We start from the raw sequence: 16,981 nt of genomic DNA, 5'->3' as shown, positions 1-16,981 counted from the left end.
TACTCGATACATGTAAGCAAGTATACTCTGGTTACTATAGAAAAAAAGAACATAGTTTTTGTCAAACTGTAATGCTGGGAAGCCCGTGCTCCAGAAGCCAGGCACCAGACCTGCCAGTCAGGTCTGATTTGCAGGAGCTGATGACTGTGTGTTCCTATCGTGCGAAGGGGAGCCTGAGCAGGTGGTCCAAAAGAAGAGGGGCTTTTGAGTCAAGAAAAGGAGGAGGGGTCTGCCTAGGTCACAGGGGGATGGGCTTGAAGACGCCTCCCCCAACTGAGGGCAGGGGAGCTGGGGAGATAAGACAAATCGGGACACAGAGACCCCTGAGTATGTTTCTAGTCTGATGCCTCCATCCTCTCTGAACCTGATCATGGGTCTCTCTCTCTCTCCTGTTTTAGTAATAGAAAGAGTGCTGGCTTGGGAGTCAGAAAACGAAGGCAAATCCCTTTGTCTGATCCTCACTTATAAAATGGAGGTAATACTGCCCTCCAGTGTAATCATAAGAATTAAGAAAATTCGGTAAATATGGTAAATTTTAAATCCTGTAAATATAAAGTGTTAATATTATTACTCTTTTCTCTTTCATGGTTCTCCTTTTAGTCTTATAAAAAAACAAAACCCTTCCCTTAAACCTGCAGTTTCCTCAAGCTACCTATCATATCTCCTTTTCTTTTTTTTTTAAACCACCAAAATTTGCAAAAGAGGCACAGATGACAGTGATTGAGATGATCACAGAGTCTCAGTCTGGAAGGACTCGTATGCATATGAAACTGGGCAGCATAATTCCCAAGACAGGGAAGCAGAGAGTAAGGAGCCTGGCTTCAGAGTGAGGCAGAGCATGGGTGCGAGTTCTACCCTTTCCTTGTCAAGTGTCCTGAGGCCTCATCCCTAACAGGTGGATGGTGGGGATATGATAGAGGCAGAAATCTCCCTTATAGTCAAGGATGGGGCTTGGCGCAATGAGGATGTCCATGCCCAGGCCAGATGCCAGGACGCGTGGACCCAAGTCAAGGCTGGGGGCAGCTGGGACAGGTAAAGAGCAGGGACCCAGAGGGGACAGTGGAAGACTAGAACCCTTTCTGCCTGCCCAGGCACTTCTCTTCTAGGAAGAAAAGTGATCCTTGGCCAACTTACCACACCGATGGAGAAGTAGTTGTTCATGATGCTATACGGGACCTGGTCCCCATTCTCCACTTCCTCTCTGGGGATGACTTCCAGGTGCCAGCGGTCCAGCATCACCAAGGGGCTCTGCTCGATGTCCTTCAGGATTTTGGTCAGGCTGCCCCCTTCGTAACCTGTGGAGCACAGCATCGCATTCGCCCTCAGTGCTGCTGTTGCTGCTGCAAGGCAGCGGTCAGGGTGGGGAACCCCGAGGGTGCTGGGGTCTCCCCAGTGTGTCTGTGGGCCAGAGCCAGGGAGGTTTTCTGAGCCCTGGAGAAGGAGACGGCAATATGGAGTGATTAGAAGGAAGCTGGGGCACTCTGGAACCAGAGTAGCAGGGGTAGGGCGGGGTGCTGGCCAGAGATGGGCAGGACTGTGTGGCTGAAGCAAGCCCTGGGGCATCGGTGGGCTGGACAGTCAGGAAGCTGCACGTGGGAGAACAGAGGATCTGCGCCAGGACTGTGTCGTGACAGAGACGGACAGCGTGGGAGGCGGAAGTTTAAGATGGTCCCCATGTTTCTTGCCCTCCTGGTGTATATACCCAGCAAAAGCCCCAGGACCTGGGGTAAGATGGGATGGTCACTGTCAGGATTAGCTATATGCAGAGCTGACTTCAAGACAGTGAGATTATCCTGAGTGGTTCTGACCTAATCAGGTGAGTCCTTAGAAAGACTGGACTTTTCCTTAAGAAATAGATTTGAGAAGGATTTGAAGTAAGGGAGCTTCTCTGTTGCCACCTTTGAAGATAGAGGGCTCCGTTGGGTGAGGAATGTAGGAGGCCTCTAGGATCTGGGTGTGGTCCCGGCTGACCACCAGCAAGGGGACAGGGACCTCACCTCTACAACCACAAAGAACTGAATTCCACCAACAACCGAATTAGATGAGAAGCAAATTCTCCCACAGAGTCTTCAGACAGGAGCTCAACCTGTTCAATGCCCGGATTCTACCCTGTGAGGCCCTGAGCAGAAGACCCTTCTGAGCTACAGGACTGTGAGCTGATAAATGGATATTTTAAGCCTTTTAGCTTATAATCATTTGTCAGTATTATATAATAGCAATAGAAAACCAATGTAGCAAGTGAACTGTTAAGTGATGAGAAGTTAACGAGAGAGAGAATCTCTTCTTTCAAAAAACACATCCATGTTCCTGCTTATGTTTGGGGCAATCTTGAAGAGTATTTTCAAATTGTCAGGGCTCTGGTCAGCTCCTTCAGGGATGCCTCACAAGATAGCAATATTAGCAACTAGGTAGCTGAGGGACTCGCTGCTATCAGGGAACACAGGGTTGTGTGAAATTTGTGCCTTGCTATGTGGCCTGGATGCCCAGAGCATGGGGCCACACCCTGCCTGTCCCTCTTGAACAGAGGGTTCTTCCCTAGCCTGGCATGAGGCCGGGGACCCTGGCAGCTCTTCCCATGCCTGCCGACTTCCTTCCAGGGCTGGCTCCTGCCTGCCCTGCCCCTGTCCTCCGAGCATCGCACTGACCACGGCTGGCCTGGTCTTGAGTCATTCTGGGAACTGATCAGCCATCTGGAGTCTCACTCCAGTTCCGCCTGCCAGACTGATCTGTCCTCTCTGCCGGCTGACCTGAACTCCTCCACTCTCTAGAACATGCCCAGCTCCAGGAGGCTGTGGTAGTTTGCAGAGTTCTCTTTAGCTCCTGCCCATTGCCCTGTAAGCTGGTTACCACTCTGAGTTCCCTCTTTGGGGAATTTCACAATGAAGGCCCCCGGCCACAGGGGCTGAGGATGATCTGGATGTCCCTGGTAGCTGGTGATGTGGCTTTTCTGTCGGCATTCTGAGTCCTACTTCAGAAAAAGATCAGTAATTTGGAGAGGGGGAATTACATGCAGAAAACCCTTGTCTAAGTGAGCCCCCTACTGGGATGAACACTGGGGAGGAGACAAAGGAGATTCTACCCTAAAGTTGACTTGTTCTACTGGGGGAGGCAGGCTCTGAGCTGAGAGTTTGGGGATGATAGTAAGTCTAGTGATGGGTAAACACAGGCCTTGGCCTGGAAACAAGGGCAGGGAAAAGGCATGGAGCAGACAGGACCCCAGAGTTGAGTATTACTCGGTGAAACGTCATCCTTAAAGGGAAGTTCATCCTAGCTCTGCAGAGCCCCAGTAGATTGGAGCGCTTGTCCTCAGACCCTCCTCCCACGCAGACTCACCTCCTCCCCAGCGGAGACAGCGGGCCAGGTCATTTCCTGTTCCAAGAGGCAGGACGGCCACGGGTGGATGCTTTGCGAACCTGGCCTTATCTGCGACCCATGAAGAGGAAGAGAGAGCCATATGCCATGGGATTACAGAATGTCCGAGTTGTCTAGTTACCTCTGATCTAATGCTTGAAGCCCTCCATAGCTTTCTTTGTTTGAATATCTCTCCCGATGGGGAACTCACTACTTCCTAAAGCCATCTCTTCCTTCTGCAATGTGTTAACCGCTGCAAAGGATTTTTTCACATTGAGCTAAGTCTGTCTCCCTGCAACATGCACCTGTTCATCCTCATTTCATCCTAATTCTTTCCTTAAGGGTGACAGCAGACACCGCAAAAACATTAGTTTGCACAGTTTTAATCCTTAACGATAACCAGCATTTACCCCATTTATTCCTCAGACAGACCCTGCAAGGTATTGTCATTCTCATGGATGAAGAAACGGAGGTTCACAGAGGGAAAGTAATTTCAGAGCCAGGATCCAAACCCAGATCTCTGAGGCTCCAAGTCTGTATTCTTCCTTTTTTCCAGAGACTAGGCAGGTGCATAAATAGTGAAACAGGTGGGTCTGAGACATCAGAAGATTGGTGGGGCACTTGGAAGACTGAAGATGCCTCACTTCTAGTCACTCAGGGTCAAAAACTTAAAAATAACAACATGTCTAACAAGCAAAGCCGCAGGTGTTACTTGGCCCCCAGGTACCAGTTTGCCACTTTCACCGCCCCCAGACTTGCAAATACACAGATTCTTAATCCTGTCTCATGACGGCCGTGAAGGAGCATCAGACCAAACCATTAGAGAAACATGTATGTTTTAATCTGGCTGCAGATCTACAGCAGCACAGTGGCTGAGCTGGGGAAGCTGAAGGAGGCCAGACACCTGCAGGGCTCCAGGGGACACCACCTACATAAATCTCAGTGCACCTGGTGCCGGGATGTGAGTGATGTGATTGGGGAGCAGGGGTAGGGGTTGAGTGGGGGACAGGGGCAATGCAAGAATTAGCCTCCTGCATGAGGCTCATGCTAGGGCAGCCCCAGCAAAACGAGAGTTCATAGGTCCCCCAGGTTGTCAGACTCATGCTAGAAATGGCTGAGCTCAGGAGAGACGGAGGGCTGAGATCATCACTGGGAGGGCTGAGATGGAGCACGGAGTAAAGCAATGGACTCTCTCACTGTTCCCAGAACATGCAGTCCGCGTTTGTGCCTCCCTGCCTCTGCACGGGCTCTTCCCTTTGCCTGGAAGGCCCTTGTTTGCTTAGGTCTGCTCCTCCTTCTGAGCTCCCCATCCCAGCAAGTCAACCATCCTCACAGTGTTGAGGCTAGAGACCTGGATGTCACCCTGGGTTTTTCCTCTCCTTCACCCCACATCCATTCACATATCAATTTCTGTAAGTTGTTTCCTAAATAGATCTCCAAGCCATCTCTTCTCTCCATCTATGGTGATCCTGGATTCTGGTATATGATTCCTCCCCCGGTACTGCTGTAACTGCCTCCTCTCTGCCCTCTTGGTCTCCAGGTCCATGCCTTAGTGTGTTTCCCACACTTCCACCAAGGCAGGCATCCTTGAATCACAAGCCTGATCACACTAGTCCACTGTGTTCCCTTCTGCCATGGCTCCCATCACCCCTTAGCATGGCAGTGAGGCTCTTCCTGGCTCTGCCTTTCTCTCTAGCCTTATCCTTCTCACATCCTGCCTCCCACTCAACATGTCAACCACGCTGAAGTGCTTTCGGTGCTTTAAATCACAAGCTCTCTGTTGCTCAGAGCAGAGGCCCTCCCTGGTTGCCCTAGTCTGGACCTGGTGCTTCTCCAGAGTGTTTCCTTAGCACCAAGGATGATCTCATGATCTCATCACACTCTCTTGCAATTGACTATTTGTTCCCCAAATGTACCGGAACCTCCCTGGGGGAACTCATTCACTGTGGTATCTCTACACGTATTTATTGAAGGCCTAAGTGCTGTGTTAGATGCTCTGCCTCTGAGAGCAGGTAAAAAGCTATGGCTCAGGCTCTCATGGGAGCTAACACTTGAGAGAGAGAGACTGATATTAACAAGGTCTTCATTTAAATGATGCATAATTTCAAATTCATGCTGGAAATGAGTGTGGTCCTGTAATGAGGTGTCAGGGAGGGCTCCCCCTGAGGAAGCCTCACTTTGGCTGAGATCTGAAGCAGAAGCTGACCAAGCAAAGGCCAGCAGAGCAGACTAGACAAGAGGAGCAACTTGTGCAAAGGTCCTGTGGTGGAAGGGAGACTGGTGCCTTCGAGGGTCTGAGAGAGGGACTGGGTGTCTGGGTTTAGAGAGAGAGAAATGGGAGTACGAAATGAGGCTGGGAAGTGGGGGCAGCTGCTAGATCACTCCAGGCCCTGTAGCGCATCTGAAGGGTTTTCTTTTTATCTAAGACTCCTGGGAAGCCACTGATGTGCCTTACATATCATGGTCCCACTGGCACTCAGGAATGACCACTCTGGCTGTTGCAGAACAGATCAAAGGGGACCAAGAGGGGTGCTGGAGAGCACGGAACAAGGGCCTTAATCTCTCTTGAAAGAATGAATGAATGAACATGGTGCAGTTACTCGTTTTACCCCTCTAATTTTTTCTCCTTGGGTCACCAACCCATGAAAAAGCAGCTCCTTTCACATGATATTTCTGTTCCTGGTAGCTTCTATCACCTGTGTTCTCTGCAGGTAGATCTTATACAACTTGTCAGCACAGCCTACTTTCTCCTTTGGGATGGAGAGGGAGCTCCTGGTACTGCAGCCATCCAACCTCTGCTGATCAGCAATTCCTTCCCTGGCTCCCAGAGGATGCCTCCCTCCTCCCACAAACAACTCCAGAGCCCGAGGTGACAGGAGAGCGTGGGTGGCTGCTTGGCAGGGCTGTGTCCATGGAAACCAAAGTGCCTGTGGGGGAGCAGATGTGGCAGGTGTGCGTGGTGCTGGCCCCACCCCTCTAGGTGGTCTGCTTGCGATCTCTGGGGACCCAGCCTTCTCCGCCCGGATCAGGGTCTCTTCTGGCCCATCCTTGACTCCCCTCTTCCCCTCGTCTCCCACACCCAGTCTGTCAGCAAATCCTGCTGGCTCTGCCTTCAAAAGATATCCCGACCTGACTCCTTACCACCTCCTGTTTCTACCATGGTCCACACCCTGGTCCCCTCTCCCCTGGATTCCCGCAGGCACCTCCTAACTAGTCTCCCTGCTTCTGCCCTTTTCTGTTTCTGGCATCTGTTGCCTCTCTGCTTTGCTCAACACCATCCAGCATCTTGGGACATTCCCAGCATGAGAGCCACATTCCGTATAATGTCCTACATGTCCTAGTGACTGGGCCCTGCATCATCTCTGCTTCATCCCTTCATCCTCTCCCCTCACACACTCCACCCCGCACTGCCTGGAAGCCTTCCTGCAGCCCTCGGCAGCCGGGCCTCCTCCTACCTCAGGGCCTTTGTATTTGCCATTCCTTCTGCCTGAACTGCTCTTCCCTCAGGTACCCGCAAGGCTCACCCTCCTCCAGGTCTCCATGCAAAGGTCAGCTGCTCCTCAAGGCCTTCCGGACCTCCCACTCCCACCGCTGAGCGCCCCTTGCCCCTTTACTGCTATATTTTTAACACCTTCTGACATACTGTACGTTTCACTTATTTATTTGTGTACTGCCTGTCTCTTCCCTCTAGAAAGGAGGCTCCCTGAGGGAGATTTGTCCTTTTGTTCACTGATGCATTGCCAGAACTTGGCACCTGGAAGTGCACTGGCAGGATTTGTGGAGCAAAGGATGAAAAAAACCGAGGCAGCCCAGGGCTCGTTGCTCTGGGGACTTTGGTGACGACCCTCCCCAGCAGTCTCCTTGGCTGTTTTCCTGTGCTTATGTACCCACGTCCTGGTGTTTATGTGGGTTCTCCAGGGTTAGACCTTGAATATACCCCATGTCTCAGAATTTCAGAGTCACTCTCCATTATTTACTGCGGGTGATGTGTCCAAGGATTCACAGATCTAGCCAGAGCTGGACTAGACCCCAGGCCTCCAGACTCCCAGCCTGGGCCTTCCCCATCGCCCTTTATTTTTGATTTAGGTATGCTGGACACAGCCCACCATAGCTTTTCTTTGCTTTCACTGATCTGCGCTTTCTACGTGCATTTTCTGGGCTCCGGCTCCAGGTGTTTATCTCAAGGTGACTTGCCCTGGGCTGTGCATCTACGCTTAGTTCTCTGGCCTTTATCCAGCACCCTTGACCTGCCTGGAGTCTCAGTCCTGATCTCTCTCCACCCAACTTCTCATCTGGCCTGTCCTGCGACTGCCCAAACCCCAGCCATGGCAGATAACTGTGAGGCAAGGCTGAAACTAAATTGTTATATCTGTACCTGTGGGAACCCTTCCATTGTCTTCTTCCTTTCTTTTTTCCACCCAAAGTAGATACTTCGTCAAGCATTGATCCAAGAGTGGAAACAAAGATAAGCAAGACATGGCTCCATTTCTCTTTCTTCTTTAGTGCCTTCCTGACTTAATGTACTTACTATAAGTCAACTGCAAAGGCCCTCCCAGCCCATTCTTACCAATGCAATCCAAAATCCAGCCAACTGTTCCGTCTCCTCCGCAGGCCAAAACACGGAAGTCTGGAGTATCACGGAAAAAGTTCAGTCTGGGAAGTAAAGAGGCCAAAATGGTTTTGTTTACAGGCTGACCTTTGACACGCCTTGAGTCAGAATCCCCCCCTACCCCACTGCTCCCTTCCCTGGGAGTATGTTATTACCTTGATGCCTTTCGGAGTTGAAAGGGTCACTTAAGGTTCTAAAGCCAGAACTTACTAAGCAATGCCATTGACCATGAATCCCAGGGAGCCATCTCTATTCAAGCAGACTCTGACTCAACATTCAACACAGAAAACAGTTTTTGTGGGGAGGGAAATAGCTCAGTGGTAGAGTGCAATGCTTAGCATGCACAAGGTCCTGGGTTCAATCCCCAGTACCTCCATTAAAAAAAAAGAAGAAAATGGTCTTCTAGAAATTCTCTATTATTTATGAAAAGAAATCTAGAGTTTGCTTATTTTGGCTAACACCCAACATTTTGACTTCTCTCTGGCTCCCTCACCTGTTCTGTCTGCACGACCTTCCCTTTAAGTCAGATACACTGAACTAGCTGGGTCTTCATGCCACTCTCCTGTGGGTCTAGAACTTGGACCCAAGTGGAGCAAGGACCATCTCCCCCCAAGCCCTTAACCTTTTAGAGCAGAGCCCTTAACTGGCTGCATGAACCTCCAGGGGGTCTGTGGATAGAATCCAGAGGGCCATATTACCCTCTTATCTCCCTTCAGCTCTAACTGAAATTTAGGGTTTCCTTCCACTATGACTGTAAGATGCAAATCACGGGATATTAACTATACCTGTGACTTGGTTAAGCAGCCGAAATCACAGGTGTTTTACTGTCTTACTACGGCTGTGGTGGATAGTTTCTGTCATCACTTGTGCTCATCACTGCTTTTAATTTACCATAGGTATTAGATCTGCCTCTGGAACTTGCTATATAATATCTCAGTTAATCACATATATCCTCATGGCAAAAATTTGTTTCTTAAGCTTTTGATAACTGCTTTTTCAATATTAGTTTCCCTGGTCATCCTATATATTTGGTTTTATACTTTAAAAAAATATTATCTTTATTTATTAAGAAAGGGTCTGAAGGGTCTGTAGGCTACATCAGACTGCCAAATGGGTTCCTGGCACAAAAGAGGTTAAGAAGCTCTGCTTTAGTACAGATGTAACCTGTAGAGGCCTGGGGGTGGGGCTGAAGCTCTGTATTTCCTCTTTGCCCTGCACGGTGGTCTGAGAAGACCCCGGGAGCCTTCTAAGTCATGGATGCACGCCTGGGCAAATGAACCTTCCCTCTCCTCCCCTTCTCTTGAGAACTCTGCTCTCCTATAGGAAGTGGATTCAGAACGGAGGCTCCCTTCAGCTAGACAGCCTGTCTGATCACACACTGACACGTACAGCAGAGATACTCAGGGCACAGCAGTCTGAGAAGTAGCCGCCAGGCTTGTTATCCAAGGCAAAACCAATTTTGGATAATGCAGCTAAGCTGAAGGACTGTATTCAAGTATCAAAGTGCCCGAGAAGAGAGCGGGCTGGTAAAGGTATCTGTGGGCTGCTGCTTGGTCACAAGTCATAACAGAGCAGTAACTGGCAGTCACGGTGACCGTGATGGGGCACGCAGCAGTACAGGTGGACTCTATTTCGAAATTAGTTTTACAGGTGAGTCACGGCTGCATCTGCACTTATGTTTCTTTCTCCTTTAGTGTGTCTTGTCCTACCACTGCCATAGACAATAGCTTTGTGTCAAACAATTGTAGACAGGGACAGAGCCCCTTTTAACACTCCTTACTCCAGCCCCTCTGAAGGTGTTGCTGAACCCAGAGTAGAAATAAGGGTTGGAAGGTTGGGCAAAGCAGCTGTGTGTTAGAAAGCCCAGCGCAGGAGGCACAGATCTGAGAATAGCCTCGGGCTGGCGGGCAGAGGTCCCGAGTGCACTGGCTCTATCTAGTAAGAAGCCCCGTCTTTGGGTACCTTCCAGCCCCAATGCTGGAGGGGCCTCTGATTACAGGGCCCCACAGCGCATCATGTTAGCCACCAGCACGAGGACCAGCTCCTCCCATAGACCTTGGGTCAGGCTGCAAAAGGGCTGCCTAGTCTCCTCTTATTGCTGTCCCTCTCCTCAGCACTTTGCCAAAGAGCAGGGAAATAGCCAATAGGCAAATGACAGGAGGAGAAGGGCCAGGGGAGAGCTTAACAACCTTTAAATTGGATGATCCAGAAAAAAAGTGATTTCATTGAACCACCACTTGTCTTGGTCCTAAAATGCCCCACAGCAGAGCACGCAGCAGGACTTGGAATCAGCGGTATAGATTTCTGAACCACTGACTGACAGTGATAAGAAGACCCTATCCTTCTTCCTGATGATTCAGTATGAAGAACCAGCTAACGCAGCCTTGCAAGTGAGTGAAAATAATTTACCAGCCTGTCCTTCTTGGCAATCCAATGATGAAATGGCATATACAATTTTTCCCTCCTGCAAAATCAACAGCTTTTTCTGGGATGAAGGGCAGGAGGCTACTTCCCAGAGTCAGCCATATGAGTATTCCTGAGTATCTCCAGGAAGACACAGGGTAGATATGAGGAAAAGAAGAGAAAAGCAGTAAAACGGTAGGAAGGATAAATCCACAGACGAAGGAGACAAAAAAGGCAACCCCAAAAATGGTATCTTCTTTAGAGACTGAAGGGTGAGGGGGAGAAATAGGAAGAAAAGATTGTATCTCCATACCCTGGAGTAGGCCCCCCATTGTCCAGGTTGAAAACTTGTTTGGGGTTGAGCAGATAGTGGAATTTCCGAAGAATTCTATGGGAAAAAAAAGAGAGACAGAGAGATGGAGACAGAGAAGGGGAATGTCATTGTGAGAAGTCACAGCAGGGCAAGCGCTGCTGGAGCCCACTGATGGTGGGAATGTGGCTCCACTGAAACCCAAGAGGGGAGAAGACCGCACGCAGGCCCTGCAGACCCTTATGTCCCAGGTCCAGCTGGCCGCACCCACGCCCTCACCCTGTTTCAAGGTCTCCGCACCATCCAAGGAGTAGCCACCCCTTGCATAGAGGAAAGGGCAGATCAACCCAGAGAACAGGACTTCCATTCTCCTAAAGCTTCTTCCTTCATGGAGACCTTCTCCCAAAAGTTCTGTATGTTCTAGTTAGTATGATTCTGCTCTCTGTGGACTAGACAAAGGCACCAAGGGACGCTCTGTGGAGAGGTCCCCACATCGTTGGATCAGGAGGACATGCAGGAGATGGGGTTGGGGCAGAGGAGGGCTGGAGGCAGTGACTGCATCTAGGCTTGGTTTCAAGGCTCCAGCTTGAGGCTAATCAGGTCAGTTCAGGAGGGGTGCTCTGCCCCTGGGACTGGGGTGGAGGCTCTCAATTCTCACTTAGGTGCTACTTACTGTTTTTTAAAACCTGGATTCCAGATCAACATGCCATCTGTTCCTCACCCCAGAGCTGAACACTGGCAGCCAGAGCTGTTCTGGCCATCCACCCCCACCCCCAAGTGCTCCCAGCAGACTAGGTGTTTCCGTCACTGATGAGACAGGTGCCCTGCTTTCTCAGGGATGGGATAGGCCAGGAGGTCTCAACCAGGTGCCTCCACCACAACTCTTTTATCAAGAAAAGACTTAGATATTATAAATCAATAAAAAATGTTAAAAAAAAAAAGAAGAAAAGAAAAGACTTGGAAGGCTGGGAATTTAACAGACATCTCAGAACTTGGTCTGACCCTGGGAACTGGAAATAATGGCTCACGTGACAGCCCCTAGGCTAAGCGCTGTGTGTCTATTTTAATGCTCACAAAAGCCCTATAGGAGGAGACATGATTATTACTTCCATCTTACAGAAGAGCAAACGGAGGCACAGGGATGTTAAGTTACTTGAATTAAATCATCAAGTGGTCTGTGGTGGGGCTGGACTGGACTGCAGGTCTGCCTGTCTCCACTGCCCACGCTGTTGTGCTTGAGAGGAAGGATGGACCCCAGTCAGGCTGACCCAGCCTCCCCATCTTGGAAAAGAAGAGAACATACCTTTCTCCTTGTCTTCCTCCACTCTTGGGGTTCACCAAGACAAGCAGGGGGTGGGTACCCGGGGTGGGGATGATCTTATACTTAAAAGGCAAAAGAAAAAGAAATTAGCTCTGTTTCAGGCAATAGGAGGAAAGCAATGAGAGTCAGTGTCAAGACAGTTTCTGGGAGAGGTGACTGGCAAGCAGATCCAGGCATGGAGGAGAGGAGGTCAGGAGGTGGTAGGTGTTTGTCTACTGGCTGAGTTTTCTGAGGGATTAAGCAGCTAAGTGTCTCCTGCCTTAGTGGCCTTTAAACAGTGTTAACGGGGATGAAAGTTTGAGGTCAGGATCAGAGACGGGGCAGTGGCATCATAGCTTGAAATTATTCAACAATGGTGTGGCATTGTGCCCACAGCACAAGATCAGATCTTGTGAGGGATCCAACTAAATATGATCTTAGAAGGTATGGTCATCTGGTCCTAAACCTAGATAAAGCAACAGCAGTGGGATTAACCATCACCTCCACCCCAGCACCCTCCCAATCCACAAATCCAGCCCCGATTTTCCTCTGGAGCCTTGGTTCCACATTTGTCACTGCCCAGTGGGTACCTTCAAGCCAGATGTCTCATCAGAGCACACCCTAAACCTGACTTATCTTCTTTCCCCACAAAACTTGTCCTTTCTCTTGGCTATTATTATTATTCATCCAGTCATCCAGGGAAGACTCTGTCCTGTCTTTCCCTGGAATGTCTCTCTACCTGGAGCAGCTGCCACAGCACCTACACTGCTTGGGCTCCTCCCACTTCAGGTAAGTCCTGCATGCCGCCCCCACGCACTTCCTTTCCAGGACATCACATTAGTCATGCCACTCCTGCTCAAAAACCTTTAATGACACCTCATTACCCAGAGGATAAAATCCAAATTTCCTCACCTGGCATGCAAGGCATTTAATGCAGCCCCATTCTACTGTTCCCCCTCAGTTACTCTAACCCTCGTCACAGTTCCAGCCAAGCCCAGCTCTTACCCTCTAGTGTGTCTCCTGAATTCCCACCCTATGGGGACCCTCACACAAGTTCCTTCTCCTCCTTATTGCCCTGAAATACCCCCTCTTCCTTCTTTGCAACCTCTTAAAAAAAACTTCTCCTCCCCTGAGCCCAATTCAAGAGCTATTTCATGAAGTTTTCCTTGATGATTGCAGCTAAAATGACTGCACTTGAAGCACGTCCTGTCTTCTGGGTTTCTTTTGTTATTGTTTATTTGCATATATATATATATATATATTTTATCTTCTGAAGTAAATGCTCAAAACATCAACTGGATTTTAAATGCCTCAGGAGCTGGGCAGGTGTGTGAACAACCCTCCAACCAAGGACCCCATTGCACCAGATTCAAGAGTGGGTCCTCAGCATACTTGTGGGTTCAGCAGAAGGACACGTAGATCCAGAGAGGCTGCTCTGCTCCATATTCATACCTAGTGCCTCCCTTTCCAGATCTCAAGCTAAAATTCAGCAAACACAGTGCCATAGTGTTTGAAATGGACAGCAACATTCTTTATAACTTTTAGCAATGTTCTCATCTGCCAAGGGTGATTATTTGTGAGATACCCAGAAGCATCTTAGAGCCTGAGGAGTAATTTTTTTTTTATCTCTGGGGGTGATATTCAAAATATTTCATAGCCAGTATACAGCGTGGGCACTGTCCAACTGGAACAGATGCAGGATAACCAGATAGATGCCAGCTGTCAACAACTGACCTGCATCGTGTGTGTGTGTGTGTGTGTGTGTGTGTGTGTGTGTGTGTGTGTGTGTGTGTGTGTCTGCTCCATCTGGCTTTCTGCCCTTCAAGGTGTCTAGAGATTTCCCACGTTAAGGTTCAGCCATCAATATCACCGAAGTTTTGCACTAATCTGCATGTTCTCATTGGATCTGGGAGCATCTCTGGGAGGTGGGCAGTGCAGGGGCTGCTCTGCCTCTTTCCAGACAAGGAAACTTAAGGCTCAGAGGCAGAGGAGCCCTGGTGTTCTATCTCCTTTTCTAGCACTCTCTGTACCTCACCAGGCTGCCTTTCTGGAACTTTGTGGAATGCACAAAGAGGAGCTCACTGGTGAATTCATGTGAAAAATGAGTTCTTAAATATACATTTAAGGATGAAGGAGAACTTTTGGATGTGGTGAACTTTGTTTTGGCAGTCACATTCTGGAGACAGCTTGGCCGTCTTGGAAGACTCAACTGTCTATTTTTAGGCCACATTCTTGTTATTATTCAGGAGATCTGTATACTGAAGTTTTATGCAATGTGTTCTTAAAAGGTGATAAAGCCAGTCTGGCCAGCCATGGGATCGACCTACCTCCCTTCTCACCACTTGCCTACAGTGTAGTTGTTGAAGATAATTCCAGAGGCTGGAAATACAGCGTCCTGTGTGATATAATTGGTCGGATGAGAAAGCAAAGGTTGAGATGTGTTTCTCTAGAACCCAAACCCTGTCCTCCCCTCCAGAGCCTTGGACCCACTTAGAATGAATGAGGAGACTGGGGGCTTTTGCTGAGGTACCTGCATTATAAGTTCACCCTTGGCTGACATGCTACCATCCGACTTCCCATCTTGCCTGTCCTGTGAGAAGAGAGGAAAGACAAGCATCTTTTGAAAAAATATGTCTAATACAAAAAAAAAAAAAGAGAGAGCTCAGAAGAAAAAACAAATGGTTACCCTAAGGAGAGAGAACAGAAAACCAGTATAGTGTAGGGAGGCACTTCTCAAAGTGGGGCTTTGGACCTAAAAAAAGAAATGCTCCCTTTGGGTTTCTCTAGGACTCTCCAGGCCTCTGTCATCACTTGCCCTGACTTTAACTTCGAGACACTGGAAGGGACACAGGGAGAGGAAGCACTGAAGTTAGCAGGAATCTACTTTGTTGATTTAGAAGCTTGAACTCTGAGAAGCAAGGTCCTCAATGTGGTTTCTCTGCTCAGCACTATCTAAACACTGTGATACTGAATAGGTAATTAATCTTGTGTTGGTTTTTCTTTTCAATGTTTATTATTTATTTTATTGAGATTTATGTCACATACAGTAAAATGCTCAAATCTAAATCTACAGCTCCATGAATTTCTACACACCTAAGGCCCTTGTAGCTACTGCCTCTTCTGGCGTAGTAATTCTGCTGTGACTCCTGATGCCATATTGGTTTTGCCTGGCTTTTGAATTTCATATAAATGGAGTCATAGACCATGTCTTTTTATGAGTCTAACTTCTTTTGTTCAGCATTGTATTTTGGGGGTTATTCATATTTTTGCTTCTAAACATAGTTATTTTCCATTGCAATGTAGTATTGTACTGTATGAATATGCCTCAACTTACTTATCTATTCTCTTGTCAGTGCGTCATTAGCTTATTTTCAGTGTTTGATGTGAATAAAGTTGACATGAGCATGCTTGTACCTGTCTTTTGGTAGAATAAATGCTTGTATTTCTCAGGTAGATACACAGGAGGAGACTTATCAGGCACAGAGTTTGTGTATTTCCAACTTAGTAGGTACTGCCAAGTGGTTTTCAGAAGTGGTGGTTTTTCTTTGGTTTTTAATGAAAAAGAAGATGGTCAAGTCAAGCGTGAGATGTGAGGAATCAGTGGCACTCAGCAGCATCTTTAAGATGGAAAGAGAACAGTTAAGGTGTTTGGTGCTTGGTTTGAGAGAGGGGACTTCAACATGGGAGACAGAAAAAGTTCCAGGTGGGGATAAATGGAGTTTAATTTCACAGCTTCATTTCCAAGTAGGGCTGAGACACCCAGGTGGAAATCTTCAAGGCAGAGGGAGGTCCATGTTTGGACACAGGAGAGAGGGTGACAGGGACAAGGGAGGCCTGGGAAGCCTAGCTGTGCACAGGTGGTGACTGATGTTCCTTGAACGGTGATCTGCCTGCAAGGTGCTTGGAATGAATGTGCTTTCCTTGATGGGCCATCTCAGAGCGCACTGGGTGGCCAGCAGTTGGAATTGTTTCAGTCAGAGAAGTCTTCCCTCACAGTCTGACAGCACAGCACTGACCTCTTTCAAATTTATGCTGAAAACATGAAACCTAAGAGTTGTGGAGGAAGGCCCTCTGAGGATGTGGCTGTCTGAAAGCTGCCTGCATCTGAAATGTGAGCAGGAGTGGCGGGGGCGGGGGCGGAGCCCTGGCAGGGCAGCAGCACTTACCCGGGTGACGGGGCAGATCGAAGTGGGCAGCAGAATATGGTCTCTGAGTTCCCCACCGTCACACAACGTTGACAATTCACATTTGCGGTGAAACTGGAGCGAAAAATGAAGATGAGTGTGAATGAAAGTCAAGGAAATGTCAAGTATGAGGGTTTGGAGATTTACTGGGGAGGCAGGCTGTTGAGTGCTCCTCCAAATCCTGATTCACTGTTGGCTTTGGCAGTATATGAGAGAGAGAGAGAGAGAGGGAGACAGAGAGAAAGAGTGTGTGTGTGTGGTATGTGAGTGTGGTGTGTATGGTGTGTATGTTTAAGTGTGTGGTGTGTGAGGGTGATGTGTGTGTAGTGTGTGGTTTGTGTGGCATGTGTGGTGTGTGTGTTTGAGTGTGTGGTGTGTAATGTGGATGGGGGTACGTGTGTGGTGTGTATGGTATGTGCTGTGCGTGTGGTGTGTATGATTGTGTGGTGTGTGTGGTCTGTGGTACGGTATGTGTGGTGTGTGGTGTGTGGTGTGTGTCTGTCGTAAACAGAGGAAGGAGACCCAGTGCTGCCCAGGCAGCCGGGGCCAAACAGCCCCGAGCAGGTCTGTGGCCCGTCAGTGTGGCAGCCCCACGTGGATTCCAGAGCCTGCCTTGGGTTTGCTCCCGAGGCTCTGAGACACTGGAAGGAAGGAGATCTTGTTGAAGAAACTCATGACAGGCTGGATTTGAACCCCACGATGCAACCTCTGCATTTTAAGAGTTCACAGTCTGATCTGGAGACACGTCCTTCTTGAGGCTGACGCCTGGTCAAGGGGACTAGACATGGCACTGGGCTTGCTTTGGAAGGCACGTCGGGCAGCTC

The 16,981-nt window shown here is 48.9% G+C and overlaps 1 protein-coding gene across 9 annotated transcripts in view; it reads right to left on the bottom strand.

Moving 5' to 3' along the window:
* DGKG (diacylglycerol kinase gamma) overlaps nucleotides 1–16,981 on the bottom strand; it is a 201,404-nt gene that overhangs the window by 101,431 nt on the left and 82,992 nt on the right. For 8 of the 9 annotated variants that reach the window (XR_012507846.1, XR_012507847.1, XR_006726462.2 and 5 more), the window contains 7 exons: nucleotides 16,140–16,232; nucleotides 14,504–14,563; nucleotides 11,977–12,056; nucleotides 10,677–10,751; nucleotides 7,919–8,004; nucleotides 3,334–3,423; nucleotides 1,135–1,295 (listed from right to left, as the gene is read on the bottom strand). Coding sequence is in view for 6 of the 9 variants with exons in the window: in XM_045519746.2 (XP_045375702.2) it covers nucleotides 1,135–1,295; nucleotides 3,334–3,423; nucleotides 7,919–8,004; nucleotides 10,677–10,751; nucleotides 11,977–12,056; nucleotides 14,504–14,563; nucleotides 16,140–16,232 (645 nt within the window). In the remaining 3 variants the exon portion in view is untranslated. The remainder of the gene's footprint in view (nucleotides 1–1,134; nucleotides 1,296–3,333; nucleotides 3,424–7,918; nucleotides 8,005–10,676; nucleotides 10,752–11,976; nucleotides 12,057–14,503; nucleotides 14,564–16,139; nucleotides 16,233–16,981) is intronic. The other variant, XM_045519747.2, reaches the window with a different exon arrangement.

Source organism: Camelus bactrianus, chromosome 1 (genome assembly GCF_048773025.1).
Source record: "Camelus bactrianus isolate YW-2024 breed Bactrian camel chromosome 1, ASM4877302v1, whole genome shotgun sequence".
NCBI lineage: Eukaryota > Metazoa > Chordata > Mammalia > Artiodactyla > Camelidae > Camelus > Camelus bactrianus.
The sequence above is the reverse complement of the archived record's forward strand: the minus strand, read 5'-3'. Positions and strand labels throughout refer to the sequence as shown.